At 41.9% G+C, this 16,494-nt stretch overlaps 2 protein-coding genes across 6 annotated transcripts; both read right to left on the reverse strand.

The window, feature by feature from the left end:
- Positions 1-483: 483 nt before the first annotated feature.
- On the reverse strand, positions 484-10,918 carry Bmi1 (BMI1 proto-oncogene, polycomb ring finger). 3 transcript variants are annotated; one of them, XM_047520783.1, is made up of 10 exons: positions 9,884-10,062; positions 5,468-5,598; positions 5,053-5,149; positions 4,472-4,527; positions 4,335-4,385; positions 4,052-4,160; positions 3,926-3,971; positions 3,416-3,514; positions 3,003-3,083; positions 484-2,914 (listed from the first exon to the last, which is right to left on the reverse strand). In XM_047520783.1, exons 2-10 carry the CDS (start codon positions 5,577-5,579, stop codon positions 2,585-2,587), a joined length of 981 nt encoding a protein of 326 aa, XP_047376739.1. In that variant the 5' UTR covers positions 5,580-5,598; positions 9,884-10,062; the 3' UTR covers positions 484-2,584. The 3 variants fall into 3 exon arrangements, with proteins under 3 accessions (XP_047376739.1, XP_047376740.1, XP_047376738.1); XM_047520784.1 differs by lacking the exon at positions 9,884-10,062 and adding an exon at positions 6,315-6,405; XM_047520782.1 differs by lacking the exon at positions 9,884-10,062 and adding an exon at positions 10,340-10,918 and having other exon boundaries at positions 485-2,914.
- An 853-nt stretch (positions 10,919-11,771) lies between these two features.
- Commd3 (COMM domain containing 3) lies at positions 11,772-16,236 on the reverse strand. 3 transcript variants are annotated; one of them, XM_047520785.1, is made up of 9 exons: positions 16,094-16,231; positions 15,480-15,594; positions 14,048-14,159; positions 13,879-13,942; positions 13,714-13,748; positions 13,329-13,389; positions 13,187-13,243; positions 13,036-13,095; positions 11,772-12,148 (listed from the first exon to the last, which is right to left on the reverse strand). In XM_047520785.1, exons 1-9 carry the CDS (start codon positions 16,139-16,141, stop codon positions 12,089-12,091), a joined length of 612 nt encoding a protein of 203 aa, XP_047376741.1. In that variant the 5' UTR covers positions 16,142-16,231; the 3' UTR covers positions 11,772-12,088. The 3 variants fall into 3 exon arrangements, with proteins under 3 accessions (XP_047376741.1, XP_047376742.1, XP_047376744.1); XM_047520786.1 differs by lacking the exon at positions 16,094-16,231 and having other exon boundaries at positions 15,480-15,916; XM_047520788.1 differs by lacking the exons at positions 13,714-13,748; positions 13,879-13,942 and having other exon boundaries at positions 16,094-16,236.
- Positions 16,237-16,494: the final 258 nt, after the last annotated feature.

Consider the following 16,494-nt stretch of genomic DNA (forward strand, 5'->3'; position numbering starts at 1 on the left):
TTATTAGAACTAACTTTGTATTATAGGATCCTAGAATACTATCACAAGCCAAAGTCACACTTTAAAGCAGACTTTTTATGTGCCTTGCTTTGACTGATAAAATGATAAATGATGAAATGATGTTCACAAGGTTAAGATTTTTAAAGTGGTAGTTCAGCAAAGTTTTCAAATCTTAATTGTCAGAACTGTAATGGTTAAGAATGCAAACCATGATCAGCTTTTTATTAAAAGGCAAAGAAATTTTAGCTGAAATATCCTTTTAAACTTAGGCAATTTTCAAATTGAGTAGGGACAAATATCCACTCCCAATTAAAATAAATTGAATAAGTTAAAAGTATGGTGAAAGTGCTAAGTAAGCCATAAATGCATCTGATATTTTAGTAATTTCAAAAATGAGTCCATCATAAAGAGGTTGAGGTGTCAAGTCTTTGAGATCAGTGATTTCATAACTTGGTTTTGTGTAAGTCAAATGACAGTCCACCAGCATTTAGTTTTTAGGTTTTGAAAAATATTTTTTCATTCTTTATACACATGATAATCTAAAGTAAAAACAATACTTGAAGCTTCCATCAACTAACTCTTCTATGTCATAGATAACATGAAAAACATAAGTCTAGAAAAATGAGCTTAATTCACCAAAATTGGCAAACATTGGTAACTTTTACTTCAAAGACTGTATAGTAAATAAACAGATACATCTTTCAGTGGGTTCTCAAGCAATATACAACAAAGCGTGTACTTCTTAGCAACATCACTATAAGACAGCAATGTATTCTCTTTAACTTTTACCTGTTGTAATCCACTACAGGGTTTCCAAAACTTCTGCACATTGTGCTTTTCATATCAAATTTTTATTAAAGATCTTAGCTATTTTCTAAATGAATATCCTTTTTATTGGATTTTTCCCAATTACAAATGAAATTTCATTTTACATCTATAATTAGAAACAACACTTACTATGGGACTGTACAAATTTAGGTCAAAATAAAAATATATGTATTTTGTAGCTTCATAAAACATCATTTACTGAATCTTTAAAGAAAGTAGAAGTAACAGCAATATATGTAAAAGTAATGATTTAATGACTATAAGCAAGACAAAGCAATAGAATTGTGCTTCTTTTGCAGACTGGGGACAATGAAATGTTTAGCTACAGTTTTCCATACAAACATGAAACAATATTCATATAGAATAAACACCCTCACAAATAACTGATGGGTGATGAACAAACACCTAGTTCGACCAAAGCAAAACACAAACTGAAAAGTGTTGAGGTTGTTCATGTTTTAAATTTAACATGCTTGCTCTATTTAAATACCTGTAGAAGCTCATTATAAATTGTTTGTATTTCCAGACATTACAGAGAAGGCATACTCCATTGTTAAAGCACTGCTTAAGTTTGAAATTATTCGTGTAATACACATTAAAATAACTTCAGGTAAAATGCCTTCTTCCAGCACTTAGCTGGTTTATTTAAAAATTTGTTTTAGAATTAGTGATAAATATACATTTTAAAAACACAATTCCACTATAACCAATGGAAAGTTAAAACACTATGTCCATATTCTTTAAAGCTTTTCTTTACTGCAACAATAATTCTTAAAGCAAACATGTATATTGGAGAAAAGTCAGTATTATGATGACTTGTCAATTGCTTCCAATGAACAGAATTTAGAATTAGATATCCATGTTGAAAATAATCTGTGCTGGTAAAAGCAAGGTTCAACATAGGGCATGGGAATCTGCAAAGGTCGAACCAGCTGGGAGAATTTTAACAATCATTTCTGAATGCATGAAACACAATATTTTCTTTATAGTATTTATAAATATATCATACAATACTGTTTCCTGTTATGTCATATACCAATATGGCATTGTACAACAAGCATAATGCCATCTGATTCTTACAAAAGCGAATCATTTAAACAAGTCAGTAAAATAAAGGGTAGTACCCGCTTTTAGGCATACAGATTGTAAAACTTAAGTTTACTTTTCCTTTGATCGGTTTTGCGTAGCAACAGAGAAGTAAAAATCAAACAGGAATCAAAATGGCTAAATATGCAAGAAATTGTTATTCACAGTGACATGGCTACATAGAATGCATTATTCTATGCTTATTCTTTCTGTTTGTTGAATTTCAAGATAAAAAGCACTTGTTTTCTACAGGTTCACAAAACAGCGTAATAACAAGAACAATCAAGGAGAATGTAATGTAGGCGTTAGTTGAGATTAACAAACTATGGCCCAATGCTTCTATCCACTGCAGAGTATTTCCAAACCCAAACAATGGTTACAGAAACCATTTCACATCTTTCCTAACACACAGAAAAACAAAACAAAACAAAAACAAAAACCTTGCCTGCCTTCTCAGAATCCAATTCTTTATAGGAACAATCTTTCTTTTCAGTTAACGTCCATATGAATATCACATCTAGTCCATCTTTTATAGTCAAATTTAATGTCACTACAAAAGAAAGCAAATTGGACGATAGTCACATGTATTAGCATCTATAAAGCTGTAATGGCATGAAGATATCTATATAAATCAGGAGTTTAAAATTTTTTTCCTTAATAGTCTCAGGAATCAACCAGATGAAGTTGCTGACGACCCATTTACTGATGACTTTCGAGGTCTATTGGCAAAGGAAGATTGGTGGTTACCACTGGGGCTGTTGCTGGTTCCATTCATGGTACTGGAAATGTGAGGAAACTGTGGATGAGGAGACTGCACTGGAGTACTGGGGCTAGGCAAACAAGAAGAGGTGGAGGGAATACCTCCTGCTGGGCTGTTGGCCTTGTCACTCCCAGAGTCACTTTCCAGTTCTCCAGCATTTGTCAGTCCATCCCTCTGGTGACTGATCTTCATTCTTTTACAAGTAGGTCGAACTCTATATTTCAAAGGAAGTGGACCATTCTACAAAGTTAAAAGGAAAAAAAAATTACTCTTAATTCTTTACATGCACTGGACCCGCTTAATCTAAGAGTAGATATGCTATACTTACCCTTCTCCAGGTATAAATGTATGCAATATCCATTAGTGTATAGTAATCCTTCAAAGGTTCCTCTTCATACATAACATCAATCTATTGAAAGATATTTCAATTATTAACAAAAGAACAAGGATAAATTTACAAGTTTTTGTCATCTAAATATAATTCAACAGTGCTTTAAACATTTTTTTTTCTCCAAACACTTGGACAAAGAATTCTTCACATTTCAAATGGAAATCATTTCCAGAAATTACTAAGGGATTTATTTTCATAGAATAAAAAATACCCAAGATATTTTAAGAGATATATTACATTTTAACACTAAATCTGAATTTTTATATTGATTTTTGGATTTCAGAATTCAAAAATAAAAAAATTAAATAAAAAAATCAACATAAAATGCATGAAGATGATAAGGAAGGTACCTGGAAAGTATTAGGTATGTCCATTTTACTTCTGAGAAACTTTCTTAAGTGCATCACAGTCATTGCTGCTGGGCATCGTAAATATCTTTTATCATTCACCTAAGAGCATATTTACAATAGTAATGTTTTTAAATTCCTAACTTTCAGATAAGAAGAAAGTTTCAATTCAATTGCCTAAATATGATAAAAGATACTAATACCAAAATCAGATGCAACTAAACTATACTTTGAATTCACCATTAAAATGAATACTGTATGAATTCCTAGTATACTCTTAAGTATATTAAAGTATTAAACATGAAATATGTAAAATATTTTGTAATAGCAACCATGTATAAAATAAATTCTAATCATTAAATATCCCATGTAGATTTCTCATAAACATTAAACATGACGGTTTTCTTATAAATATAACAGCAGTATTCAACCCCAGAATATTCTGGAGAGCAACATAAACCCTCATAAAGTCTAGAATCCATAATTCTTCAGTTTTTGTAATATGGAACATACCTCCTCCTTAGATTTCTCTTTGTCTTTGTTTACTTTCCGATCCAATCTAAGAAATGGAAATTTATTAGTGAAACAATGTATCTAATAAACACACTAACATAAAATAAGATTTCCCAGAGAATTTACCTATTCTGGTCAAAGAATTCAATAGATAAGCTTATTATCTCATCATCAGTTATAATTCTTTTATCTTCATCTGCAACTTCTCCTCTATCTTCATTGGAGCCATTGGCAGCTACAAAGACATTATAAAGTTTAAGTTTTAAATAATTGAACATATAAAATATTTTAACATAGGAAAATAGAAGGGGTACTCTGGAGTAAACTCAATTTTAATAAAATTTAATTACTGTTTATGTCCTCCCCCCAAATAAAATAACCCTTGTTCCCCCTATCCCACAAAGTTTACCATCAGCTGAAGGATGAGCTGCATAAAAATCTCTTCTTCTCTTCATTTCATCTAGGGGGGGAATGATTTAAAAATTTGGTGTAGCAGATAAAAACCAATGAATAATCTTTTTAAATTCATGTAAGCAAGTTACTCACTTTTGAAAAGCCCTGGAACTAATTTGTATACGATATCTTGAAGAGTTTTATCAGACCTGAAAAAGAATAAGGGAATCATCTACTAATACAGCAAAACTAGAAATGTTTCTCAGTTTTTAGAGATTCTGTTTTTTTGTGTGTGTGCTATGGTATCTTACTTGATTGTGATGCTTTCTATAACTATACAAAAATTAAAATTATGAGAATAAGGCTCTTTATATAGTAGTACACTTTTAAATCAGCAAAAACATACTTTGTGCCTTTCAAGTTACTAAATTTGCTAGTATGAAAAGTGAATAGAGAGAACATGGAAGGACTTTAAAAATCTCATTCTCATCTGTCATGACATCAATAAAGGAATACGAAAAAGAAAATTATTTCAGTTTTTAAAGGACAGAAAAAAACTTAAAATCACTAGAATAGTACTGAACATTGTCTAAGCTTGGTCACCATTAAAATAAATTAATTATTTAGAAAGAATTAAAGGACCACCCTCCACAAAGCACACAGATCACCTTCTGTCTTGTAAATTAGGCAACTCCAGTAACAATTACTAACAAGGACTTTAATCATCTTCTTACCTTATATTCAGCAGTGGTCTGGTTTTGTGAACTTGGACATCACAGATAGGACAATACTTGCTGGTCTCCAGGTAACGTACAATACATGTTTTACAGACTAGAAGTGGGAACATGTAAAGATTTGTAAATTTAGAAATTAGGAGCTAATTAAAATAGTGTCAGAAACTTAAAATTAAAAATTTCCAAGGAAACATCCTAAACCAATCAATACCCTGAGAACACTTATACACTGCATGCTTGTAATAAAGTAGGTAGTAATAAGAAGTCACTATATTAAAGAGAACAAAATGACTCCCACCAGTCTGTACCAATATTCCCAAGGATTATGGGAATTGTTTATAATTTTTAAAAACTTCAAGATGAACTATGGTAATATAGATAACACAAAAGAAGGTGGCTAAAGCTCTGTACTTACAGGAATGTAGACATTCTATTATGGTTGTGGCATCAATGAAGTACCCTCCACAAAGCACACACATTAGGTGGGGATTTAGCTCCGTGATCTTGATTCTGGTTGTTCGATGCATTTCTGCTTGATGAAAGATTCTGTAAGACACAGAGATATTGGCCATAATTCAAAGAAAATGAATCAAGATTATCTCTAACTCCTAGTAATTGTACACTCTGAAACGCTGAGGCATTCATAAAACTCGTTTAACACTGTACAGCTGGACAGTCCCAATGTTTTCTACAGAAGAATTTCCTAATCAGATCTGGGTAAATTGTACTGAAATGGTGAAAAAGATCCAACTAAAGTTACATCTGGTCTCTCAGGTCATTCCTGGAGAGAGATGAAAAGGTCTGGGGTGGGGGCTGGGAGCCTAGCTATCCGAGTCTCTTTCTTCCATTTGTCCTCCAGCCTAGCAGCCCCACGGCTGCTACTGACACCACAGCCCCGCAGATATTTACTAATCACTAGGGCTTGTTCCAGGTCTTCGAATTTATTGTTAAAACTTCCTCACAGATCTTCCGTCGAAAATCCTAGAGCTCTTGTAGTTTTAGACGGTTCAAGCAACCAGAACCTGGCAGGTTTTGACGCTTACAAAGGGAAAACAAATTCTGTTCTATCTGCATCCCTGGAATTTCCGGAGCTGGGTGCCGGGCAGGAGCAGCACCTCTAGTCAGCCTCGGGCTGGGGCCTGAGTGCAGAGGACGGCCGGGGGCCGGGATGCGAGGGGCGGATCCGGCGGCGCCCGGGGCTCGGTCTCGCTCCGGATTCGGAACTCGCCTCGGTCGGGGTTTCCATAGCAACTTACACTTACACTTGGCATCCGGCCACCGCTGCAACTCCGCGCGGAGCCCGGCCCGAGCCCCGAGCCTCCGCGGGCGTGCGGGGCCGCCGGGCGGCTTGCGCGGGGGAGGGGCGGCGCGGCGCGGAGGCGGGGCCGGCGCGGGGGCGGGGTGGGTGCGGGCGCGGCCGGCGCGGGGGTGGGGCGGGCCCGCGAGGCCCTCCAGCCCGGGATCACCCGCGGCCGCGACCCGGCAAGCAGCTTAGGGGACCCCAGAGCCTGTGGCGGCAAACTGCTAAAGAAAATGCAAACGGCACTCCCGGCCATTTCGGACACTCCTGGGGGCCTCTTTCCACGTCGTCTGGGTGCGAAGAGCTTGTTTCATATCTTGATTCTTTCGGACTGCCCTGTTAGCAATCGCTAGGTCAAAAATTTCACGAAAGGGACCTTTTGAGAATTGCCAACTGTGCACTTAGTCCCAAACTGTCAAGGCTCAAGTTGCATAGATGTTTATTGAACCGAACCTCTTTAAAGCTTCCTTCTCTAATAAGACGTACTCTTGTAGATTAGATGAACCAAAGTTCTGGATGGGCTGAAAGCTGAATTTATTTTTCAAGGCGGGTGGGGATGGAGTGGGGGCAAAGCACTGTGCTTTATTCGAACAAACTGTGCTGGGAGCTAGAAAAACTAATCAGTAGGATAGTGACAATATGTAAAGAACCATGTGACCAGCCCATTCCCAACGCTAAATCAACACCTTGTCAACCCAGAGTAACGATAGGAGAGAAAAACAAATGTCATTTTTCTCAGCCCAACTTCCATATAAACTCCCACACGATGAAATGATATTCCCAAAAGATATATTATAGAAAAGTGACGGTGGGGAACTGTCAGCAACAATACACCAGAGGACAATCAGAGAAGTCAATTACTTCGTGTAGTAGTGCTGAAAAGTAACATTTCTTACTACCACCACTACCTTCATTCACTTTAGAACCTGAAATAAGACTAAGCTTCTAGACCTAACTGAACTACTGCTGCCTTGAGTAGAAGTCTAGGAACTTGTGAAACTTGGAGTAAGATGCCTCTGAGGCTTTATTTCTTAAGGACTCTTAATGCAGAAGAAGGAAATAACAATCAACATACCTTGATGGCTGAAATTGAGTTTATTACTGAAAAAATGGCCAAAAGCAAAACCAAATCTCTCTTAGGAAAGTGACCTCAGTGGCAACCAGCAACCTCACCCAGAAAATTTCATGTGTGATTCCTCAGATATCTTTGGATTATTTGTTTAGAATAATAATGGCAACATATGTTAACATAAATCTAAGAGGACTGGCAGAGGGGCTGTAGAAGGTGCAGTGTCCTAAAGAGTAGTAATATTAAGGCCAATTGTACTTGATTAAAGACCAGCCTTCTTGGTGCTTAAAGAAAACTCTCCTTGTGAAACCACAGGATCTTTCCTAGAAAGATAGTTAGCAAGGTGATAACCTCTATTTGCCTGTGAAAGTATATCACACTAACACCATGGATCATGAAGTTCACCAAGGGGCTCCAATAAAAACAGCTGCCTTTATTTCTTCTCTACCTTATAGAAAACCAAACACCACACAAATACAGATATTAACTCATAGAATAATCAAACCTCAGTGGAGGGTTATCTACTGGTTGATTTGAACGTTTAAATCATATGTACTTGACCAAAAAACCCTTTCAAATTCATTTTAAGGCTTAATTCACACAACTCTCCCTCAGTTCAGAAGAATTTGGCCACAGTCCTCTTGGTGTTTACAATGCTAATAAATATTACTTTGTTGCTTATATAAAAATCAGTTCTTAATCTTTTTATCCAATTGGAAAGTACTGACAACATAATGAAAAACTCCCAAAATGTTTGACATGCTTGATAAAGTTTAAGAAACAATCTCTTGTACCTTAGAAATGAAAATCTACTAGGTTACCAACAGAGAAAGTGCCCTTAAACTACCAAAAATGCACCAAACATATATGATGCTGCAAATGTTCAAGAGTTAAAACTTGCCATTATAAGATACTCAGTTGGGGCTGTCAGTTTTTAGTTGGAGGCCTAACACTAGTAATGTCAAAATGAAGGAAAACAGAAGCAAGATCTTATGTTAACAATCAGCTGGACTACTGCACTCTAAGAAATGCAAATGAACTCCATAACCCCAGTTGGGGCTCACAGATCTACACAAGTATGGGTAAAGATGGGGTTAACTTGACTCTTTGGGAGAATTTTGTATATTTGGACACTTAGGTACATCCAATAAATCAGTGGTAGAGTGTCAATGGGTTTCTAAATTATAATTAAATATGTAATTTTCTTACAAAAGCATGTATGTGTGTATATATGCATGAATACAGTGTCTTAAATGGCTTTAAAGATATTGTTACTAGGGGGCATAATTTGCACAGGTAGGTTGTTTCATCATTCCTACACTTTGGAGATTTATGGAAATGAACTCAAGTATAAAAATTTTATCATTTTGCTCATAAAATCAACTTCTGAGAAAATTTTCATTGGTCTACTTAAAACCCAAATGTTACTATTTGGGTCAAACAGTCTCATAAATTGTACTGTCAACCACTCACATCCTTAAGTATCAGGTCTTCAGTGTAGCTTATAATGTGTTTCCAAAACTTGGGGGTTAAAATTTCTCTATAGTTTGAGCTACTCCTAACATTCAACATAACACTAACTTACACTCGCGTTTGGATAAATATGCTGGGAATTTTGCCTACTTGAAGGGGTTAATACATGATTCTCTTTCAAATATTGAACCGTGACCACTAAGCCCACTAAATCCTTTTATTGCAATTGGGAATGATCAAAGTCTCTCTACTTGTTTACTTCCAATTATTAACTGTAAATCTCTGGGGAAAAGATCATGCTCCATCGCTGTCAAGCCCAAATGACTGCGTAAACATAAGCAATCAACTTTTTAGTGCTCCTTTTCTAAAGCATCCCTTTACCACATGACCTATCCTGACATTTAGCAAAACCTATAAAACGCAGTGGACTTAATGTCACGATTTTGGGTACATCCCAAAGTAAAGGTAGAGAGAAAAGTCGCAATCTCTGCCAGGGGGTTGGGGGGGGGAGAAAAGGGGGGAAAGAAGTGGAGAGAGAAAGGAAACCTCTACCAAGACTAACGTCCAGTCACCATCTTCACTCCAAAAAAGCTCCAAATTTGAAATGCCCACTTCCCGGTGAGCACGTCCCGACAATGTTCACAGCCCTGGTCCAAGCCTCCCAACAAATACCACCTTGAAAACTTTACCATTTTCCATACAAATGCAGAAGACCTTGGAAACAACTGGGAACCGCCATCTTACAAGCCATCCAATTTCACACAAGTGTCCCTCCAACTTAAGTTAATAACATTTTTGTTGGGGCTCCCTCCAGTCTAACAACCACCTTGGCGGGATCGCTGCCCCCCACGTAACCCGTCCCTATAAAATGGGGGCGTTCCCTGGATGTTCAAACCCCTCAAAAGCCCTTTCTTCGGGAGAGGAGGGAAGCCACTTGACCCAAGCAGCTCCCGATTTCAGGAGCCCGTCCCCGTTTCATCAAAATCTACCTCTCAACAAAGGGCGCTGTGGCCGGGAGAGCCGCGGAGGCTGGAAATAGAAGTGTTCTTCTCGGGGACCATGTGCGTCGCGAGGGTGCTGAGGGGCGCGCGGGGGAGAAAGGAACTAAAACGTGGGGCCGCGCGCGGCGCGTCCGGGCTGAGCGGGCGGCGGCGGCTGGAGCGGCGCCGAGCCCGGCTGGCGGCGGCGGCGCGGGCTGCGGGTCGGTCCCGGCGCCGCGGGAGGCGGCGGGCGGCGGGCGCGCGCTCGCGGCGCGGGGCGGGCGGCGCGCGGGCGGCGGCGGCGGCGGCGGGCGGCGGGGCTCGGCGCCCACGCTGTCAGCGCCTCCCGGCCGGCGCGGGCCAGGCGCGGGGGGGCGGCCTCCCGGCCACCGCGGCCGGCCCGAGCCCCGCGCGGCCCCCGCCGCCCCCCGGCCCCGTCCCGGAGGCGCCTCGCCTCCTACGTACCCGGAAAAAGCAGCCGGCGAGAGGCGATCGAAGCGGGCGGAAAAGACAATGAAAGTTAAAAGTCGTTCAGCAGAAAATGAATGTGAGCCAAGCGGCCATCTTGAAGCGAGCTGCAGACGCCGCTGTCAATGGGCAACGAGCGCAGCCGAGAGGAGCCGCGGCCGCCGCGCTCGGCTCATGCTGCCTCCCGAGCCCGGCCTCCTCCTCCTCCTCCGCCTCGGCCTCCTCCTCCTCCTCCTCGGCCTCCTCCTCCTCCTCCGCCTCGGCCTCCAACGCCTCCTCCTCCTGGGCCTCCTCCTCCTCCTCGGCCGCCGCCGCCTCCTCCCGCTCCGCACTCGGGGGAGGGAGCGCGCGGAGGGGGCGCGATCGGTATTATTCTGCGGGGCTGGGAGGTGTTTCTAATCCGGATCGGGGCTCCCTCGCCAACATCCCCATTGTCTCGCCCCGATCTCTGCCTTTAATACTATGATTATTATTTCATAGTTGCTGTGGGGGGAGGAAAGCGGGTGGGGGGCGCCGTGTGTGTGCGTGCGGGCGGCGAGGCGGGGGGAGGGGAGGAAGGATGAGGAGGGGGAGGGGAGGGTGGAAAAAAATGCACCGCTGAAGGCAGAGTGGAAACTGACACCGGCTCCAAAATGGCTCAGAGTCCGCCCGCCCCCTCCCCCTGCCGCCCCCCCACCGGGTCACGTGCTCCCCTCATTCCTTAAGGGCGGCCTGGGAATTAGTGTCGGTGTAGTCGGGCCCGTGGCCGCCCCCTCCCCTCGGAGCCGCGCGCCCAGCCCCCTCCCCCTCGCTCTGCGCCGCGGCGGCAGCGGCGGCGGCGCTGGCGCGGTCGCGGAGACATTTCTCCACAGCGCCACACGCGCCACCCTACTCTCGGCGCGGGCATCGCTCCGGCCCCGCACGCCGCGCAGCCCACCCCACCCCCAGTTATTTCTTTCTCTGGACCGCCCGCGGCGCACACGTCCACGGTCTCTCGCGGACAGGAGCGCCCGGCCACTGCCCCCGGCGCGGCCCTGCCGGCTCAATGCGCCGCGGCCCAGACTCCGGCGCCGCGGCGCGGAACCTGCGCCGGAGTTGGGCTCACGGAAACAACAGCGCCCGCCCCAGTCTTCCCGCGGCCGCGCCGGCCCCTTCCCCCCTGCCGGCGACCAAGGCGGGGCGCGCGCGGGCAGTGGCTCGCTCCGGGGCAGGGCTCCGCGCCGGGCGGGCGGCGAGGGTCGGGTGGCGGGCGAGCCCTGCAGCGCAGGTAACGGGCCGCCCACGGCCGCCGCTCTGCTCCCTCTTCCCGCAACTGGGGTCTTCACCGACCCGGGAGAGCGCATCCTCTCCCACTGTTCCATCCGGAGGAAGAACGGTCGTTAAAAGTTAACGCTAATCGTATCTAGCTCCTCGCACAAAGTAATAATTAACACAAACTTCAAACACAATATCACCACTCTTTGTGGGAACACCACCTTATTTATTCAGGGTGTAAGATCACTTCCTTTCATAGGACTTGAAAAAGATAAAAAATAGAAGAAATGTACAGTTAATACTAAAGACAATTCGAACACTTAGGCAGAATTTCCCTCTTAATCCTTTCACAAGTAAAAAAAAAAAAGTCGATATTGAAGAGTACATAAATTCAAAAGGAATTATTTTTTCTTCTAAAAATGAGGACATCCAGCTCGCACGAATGATGCTTCGGCTGAAGGCAAGACGTTTCTGGTTTTCCTCTAGATTCGGCGGATCTTTAGCATCCCAAAGTTACAACTGAGTTGCTCTTTCCAGGCTTTTCGAAGCATCTTTAAGTTTCCCCACCAAGTCCTAAAATATGCCATGTTTTAAGCATGAGGCATGTAACGAAGTATCCAAGTTCGAGAGGGCGAGAGGGGTGCAAGAAAAAAGTCGGGAGAACACTGTCAAAACTAGTTTAGAATTCACCAGAATTTTAACCTTTGACAAACTAGTATCCGTGAAAAGAAGCATTTTCTCTAAAATATCTTCAAATCAGCTATTTGCCCTCAGGTTGAAACATGATTTCTAACCCAATCCTCATAACTTAAAGGTGTATCTAAATTAAATGTCTCAAGTTATCTAAAGAAGGTTATGCTGTATATATATTTTGTGTAAATTTAAAGTTTGTTACATTGATATGACTGCAGGACATGTCTGAAATTTTCACTTTCATCTAAATTTCCAGGACTGATATTCATTTTTTTAAGTACTAAGAAAGAAATTCGTTGTCATACCCATCAATCAATGTACTTTTCAATTTCCCCATTCTTACACGGCAGTATAAAGTTTTAAAATCATACTTTCCCTTTCATAAAGTCATTTAAAACTGCTGCTTAAAAACACAATTTTGAAAAGCTTAATTTTTGAAAGCAAAGAAATTTTCAAAGTCATGCTTTTAATTTTGCTGTATCTTATTGAATCAAACTCCTCATGAATTGAAGGAATTTACACTAACATTACACTTTGGAAGTTTTTTTTTTAATTAAAAGGAATAGCAAATATAGAACACTAGTAATACTAAGGAACATCTTCATTTCAAAAGTGAAGCCCACTGTTAAAATATTTCAAGCTCCCTTCCCATTAAATTCTTAAGCAAGAGTAATTTATCTGCTGACAGGTGGTTATTTTTCTTTTGAACTTTCCATAGCATAATTCTCTTTTATAAAGAAGCATATTCAGAGATCCTAATACTGTACCTGTAATTGTTCCATGCTGCAACTAAAACTAATCTCTGGGTAGGATCGGGAATCTGTGTTCTAGGGAAGAAAAAATGCTGTTTATTTAAATCAAGAAATTTTAAATTTTCATTACATATTTCATTTTTAGACAGGGATTATCTATACATACCTCTACATTTAAGGTTACCAAATATGCAGGTTTGTACATTTTATGAAGTTGACTGGTCTAAAACAATACAACACATACATGTCAGTAACTATTTTTTAAAAGTTCCCTAAATTCCTTTGGAGAACAGTTTGCTAAACTTTACCTTTATCTGATATTCCAAGCGCCAAGAAACATCAGTTATATGAGGGAGAGATCTGCCTATACTGAAAGATACAATGATAATTTTGTATATAATATCTACAGAAAACTTTTCAGTATTTACCTTCCACCCCTCACCCCTTTTAATCCATTTTAAAACACTGCTGAACTTCATTTTAAGTTCTAAAGAATAAAAGCATTCTAAAATTATCTGAATTATCTTTTATCTTTAAAAACATTAGCTTAACTTCAATTGTTTCATTTGCCCTTTGGCCCTTTTCTTTGGATCAGGATCCAGTTTTTTTGCCCTATTTTGTTTCACACCAGCACTCTCCATTCATACCTGCAAGTGAAAAGTGCCTCAGCTTGACACCTTATACAGAACCTACCTTCCCAGTAGGATTTCTAGGGAATTCTTATTATTCTGGGGAGAGAGAAAAAAAAAAAAAAAAAAAAAGAAAAGAAAGAAAGAAAAGAAAAGAAAGAAAACATCTTTGTAAATAGTGGAGAAGAAAAAGTGGCAATTGTTAATTTAAAAATTCAAAGTAAGAAACCTGATATTCTGTGCAAAACAGTTCTATTCTCTCTCTGTCAAATTTACAGTCTTCCAGATACGTGCTAGAGGGAGGGAAATGCCAAAGTTTAGTCTGCATTTTAAAAACTGAAATTGCAATCATAAAGATACTATTTGAAAATTAATGAATATTTAAATAAATCCTGTACCTTAGAGTTGATTTGTCAGCTCGGTGCTTTCCTGCCTCCAGTATGTAAGTTGCAGCTGCCGCATGACAATGTTTTAAAACCACAGGGTCAATGTGTTTCAAGTCTGGGTGATCTAAAATAAATTAACTGCCAATGATGCCTGTGATAATAAGTTCTTTATAGTTATATTTCCAAAAAGGATATTTTAATTTAGATAAAAATCCCTTTTAACAAGATAACAAAAATAATTCAACTATAGGGACTGTCAATTTTAAGTAAATGAGATGAGCTGCAAGGTCAATTGCAAAACAATAAAGAGAACACATCAATAATCCTGCCTTTTATCTGTTTTCAATTACCTTCTTTTGCCTTTGTATTTTTACTATTTTTGAAAACATGGCCCCCAAAGAAAAAATAACAGTGGACATTTTAACACTGGAGTAAATTCAAAGGAAAAACAAAAGATAAACATTTTACATGATGAAAATTTAATGATAACTTTCACTCTAAAAATGATGAAACTTGAGGGTAGATAACTCCGTGGACATTAATACATCAAGAAGGGTGGGCAGTAGGACATGAGTTCTGAATATAAAAGAAATTTCAGAATTCCATCAGTATTTTCAGGTTTTGACAGTCATCTCCTCCCCCCCCCCTTTTGAGATTAACCCAGGTGGTGGTTACTATTTTCGTTTGAAGAACTTCCACTTTCATATTTTTTGTAGAAGTGTCTAGTTCATGAAACTATAGGAACACAAACCAAAAATTTGAATTGTTGATACATTTAAGGAAATTATCTAAAAGCGGTCTGTTTTAAAATATTCTCGTAGCCCAAACTTCCACTGTACTCCGAAATCACTGATCAGAACTCTTAAGAAAGTCGCCTCCTGGTAACTGGTGCGGAACAAAACATTATGCACCCTATCTTAGGGATCTAGAAGAACCGGTGTAAAACATACTAAGCAGGGGTGTTGGAGTGGTCATGGGAACCCGAGGTATTCCCCTAGTTGGAATATGTCAACACTATTCGACCTAGTAAGTACTTAGGGAACAGACCCTTTTAAACGTCTGCTAGCCAGTCCAGGAAGCTTGAATTACAAGGAGCTCCCCTGATGAAGTCCAAGTGTCAAAACAGCCACTGTCTCAGACCAGTCTGAAAACCTTACATGTTTAGGCCACAAACAAGACTTGAACACGGGCTTTCCAAAGGAACAAAGACACTGGGAGGGAAATCGGGCCAAGAACGTGTAGCTGGCTGTGTGCAGGTGCCAAGAGGGGACAGAACAATGCTCAGGGTCCGCTCTGGGTCCTGGCAGAGTCACGTCTCCACACTCCGTCCGGAGCGAAGGGCAAAACCCGGAGACTTCCTCTTCCCGGGGCTTTCGCCCTCTCGCTCCTCTCCTCCGAGAGCCCCTCCACCCAGGCCGATCCAGCTCCGAGCCGAGCTGCTTACCTAACACGGCCTCGTCCGCCTGGGCGTCCAGCAGGCTCTGGAAAGCCGCCCGGAGCAGAAGCGTGAAGGCGTTGGAGTCGAAGGAGCCGGGATCGGCCAGCATCTGGAAGCCTTTCTGCACAGACTCCGAGAGCTCCATTGTGAGCGCGCCGTGACCTTCGACACGCGCACCACGTGACACGCGCCGCGCGCTCAGCTGATGCGGCCGCGCGCGCACGCGGCTCGGGGCGGCGGCGCGGGCTGCGGGGCCTCCCCGCCCGGGGCCTCCCCGCCCGCCAGCCCGCGGGCCTCGGCGCTCGGCGCCCCCCGCCCCCGCTTCCGTCCAGCCCTTCCTTCTGAGCCGGCCGCCGGAGCTGCCCAGCCTCAGCTGGAGCGGCGGCCGCGGGCGCTTTGTGGACGCGCTGGGCACTTTCTCCTCCGCTCGGCGCTCACCCAGGGTGGTCACCGGCTCAGTTCCCCAAAAAGCCCCCGGGGAGGTGGCGGACCGCGTCCGGGTCGACCCCCACCTCCCGCCAACTGCCCCCTCCCGGTTCCTCGCCCAGCGCGTAATCCTGCGGGGAGCCGCGATTTATGGCAACTGGTTTTGTTTATTTTTGTGGGGTTTTGTAACTCACCAGTTGGACGCCGAAGCACTGCCCTTTTATGAGTGAGACTGTAGACATCTAATCATACACATCTGGTTCGTTTTCACCTTTTCCGTGTCATTTCTGGAAATCGGCAGTAGATTCTTTCCTGCGTGCTGTGTGAATACACAGAGATACATCCCTGAAGAGCGCGTGTGTACGCACCCTACTTCAACAACTGGGAGATTAATAAATTATTCATGAACATATTTGACCGGATTATTTATAAAAATTATATACCACTGCAAATAAACAACTTTCGAAAGCAAACTGCGATACAAATTTTGTACTACTGTATTCACTACATCTGTGGGTCCAGGTTTAAGTACTCAATCGAGCCTTCATAAATACATATTAGGCAGTTGTTAGTAAAGTACGGCTTGCAATGGCAA

The sequence above is a fragment of the Sciurus carolinensis genome, chromosome 12, assembly GCF_902686445.1.
Source record: "Sciurus carolinensis chromosome 12, mSciCar1.2, whole genome shotgun sequence".
Lineage (NCBI taxonomy): Eukaryota > Metazoa > Chordata > Mammalia > Rodentia > Sciuridae > Sciurus > Sciurus carolinensis.